We start from the raw sequence: 1,835 nt of genomic DNA, 5'->3' as shown, positions 1-1,835 counted from the left end.
TGGGTAAACAAATTTTTAAGAGTTTAAAGCAAGAAGGGGACACCGGGGGTCCAGGACTGGGGTGAGACTCCTTTCCTCAAGATTTTGGAAAAAGGGCCACCGCAAATTTCTTCATCCTGCAGGTGGGGGAGGCCATGCCCTTAATGGAAGAGCTCGAGGTCAACCTTGCGTCGGGTCATCTCGGACCTAGAGCCGGAGCAGGTGCACGTCTTTTACGAGGCGGTGGGGTACATGGTTTCGGCGCAGTCGGACGCGCCGACGCGGGGCGCGCTGCTGATGAAGCTCATGGAGTGGCCAAACCAGATGTGGGTCGGACATCCTCGGGCAGGCAGCCGCGCCCGCCCGACCGACCGCCCTCCCCCGGCTCCCCCGCCCCGGCCGCTCCCCGGCCCCGGCCGCTCCCCCGCCCCGACTGGCCCTCCCTCGCCCTCGCCTCGCCCGCGCCCGGCTCACCCGCTTCCCCCCTCCCCCTGTCCGCGCGCCGCGCAGGCCAAGCAGACGAACGGGGAGAACCTCAAGAGCCCCGACGTGATGAAGCGGCTGCAGACCATCGTGCGCACCAACGAGCGGGTGGCGGTTGCACTGGGGCACCCGTACACCGTGCAGCTGGGCCACATCTACGTCGACCTCCTCAACGTGTACAAGGCGTACTCGGAGCTCATCAACTCGACCATCGCCGCCGCCGCCGCGAACACGCACGTGATGCACACCTCGGGCGTGCGCGCGATGCGCGCCGTCAAGAAGGAGACGCTGCGCCTGCTGGACACCTTCATCGAGAAGTCGGAGGACGCCGACCTCGTGCTCACCAAGTTCGTGCCCCCGATGCTCGACCCCGTGCTCGGCGACTACGTGCGCTCCATCCCGGCGGCGCGCGACCCCGAGGTGCTCTCGCTCTTTTGCTGCCTCATCAACAAGCTGCAGTCGGCGATGACGGCGGAGGTGCCCGCACCCCCCCCCCCCCCCCACGCCCGTCCACCCCGCCCCAATGCCCCACCCTCCTCCTTCGAGCGTCCGCGCCCACGGCCCTGCCCGCGCCTCCGCGTCCCTCGCAGGTGCCGCGCGTCTTTGAGGCCGTCTTCAAGTCGACGCTCGACATGATCACGAAGAACTTCGAGGACTTCCCCGAGCACCGCTCCAACCTCTTCAACCTGCTGCGGGCGATCAACCACCACTGCTTTCCCGCCCTCCTCCAAGGGGCCGACAACTTCACGCTGATCATCGAGTCGATCAAGTGCCCCCCCCCGCCCGCCCGCCCGCCCCGCCCCGCCTTTCGCCCAACCGCCGCGGACCCTTTGCCGCCTCGCCGCAGGTGGGCCTTCAAGCACACGGAGCGGACCGTGGCGGAGACGGGGCTGCACACGCTGCTCGAGCTGCTGCAGAATGTGCAGGCGTCGACGGTGATGAACGCCTTTTATGTCCAGTACTACCTCGGGCTGCTGCAGGACGTGTTTGCCGTGCTGACGGACACGTTGCACAAGCCGGGCTTCAAGCTGCAAGCGATGATCCTGGCGCGCGCGCCACCCTCTTCGCCATTCATCCCCCTCGCCCCCCGCCGCCGCCAACGAGGCCGGGCTGACCCGCATCCCGCCCCTCGCAGGCGCACCTCTTTGTCGCCGTCGAGTCGGGCGCCATCACCTCGCCGCTTTGGCCGCAGGACGGCTCCGTCGCGGCGACGTCAAACGGCCAGTACGTGCGCGAGCTGCTGCTGCAGATGTTCACCACCTCGTTTCCAAACCTGACGGCGGGGCAGCTTCAGTCGACGATCGCGGGCGCGCACTTGAACCTGGGCCTCCGCCCCCCATCCTGGGTGTGCCTTGATTGCCCCGCCCCCCCCC

The 1,835-nt window shown here is 67.9% G+C and overlaps 1 protein-coding gene across 1 annotated transcript; it reads left to right on the top strand.

Moving 5' to 3' along the window:
• Positions 1-513: 513 nt before the first annotated feature.
• EMIHUDRAFT_419721 (Exportin 1) lies at positions 514-1,771 on the top strand (the record flags this gene model as incomplete). The annotated part of the gene is made up of 4 exons (XM_005764915.1): positions 514-939; positions 1,053-1,231; positions 1,310-1,508; positions 1,598-1,771. Coding segments are annotated over exons 1-4 (960 nt in total), but the record flags the coding sequence as incomplete, so codon positions are not given.
• Between the last annotated feature and the right edge of the window lie 64 nt (positions 1,772-1,835).

The sequence above is a fragment of the Emiliania huxleyi genome (genome assembly GCF_000372725.1).
Source record: "Emiliania huxleyi CCMP1516 unplaced genomic scaffold EMIHUscaffold_572, whole genome shotgun sequence".
NCBI lineage: Eukaryota > Haptophyta > Isochrysidales > Noelaerhabdaceae > Emiliania > Emiliania huxleyi.
The sequence above is the reverse complement of the archived record's forward strand: the minus strand, read 5'-3'. Positions and strand labels throughout refer to the sequence as shown.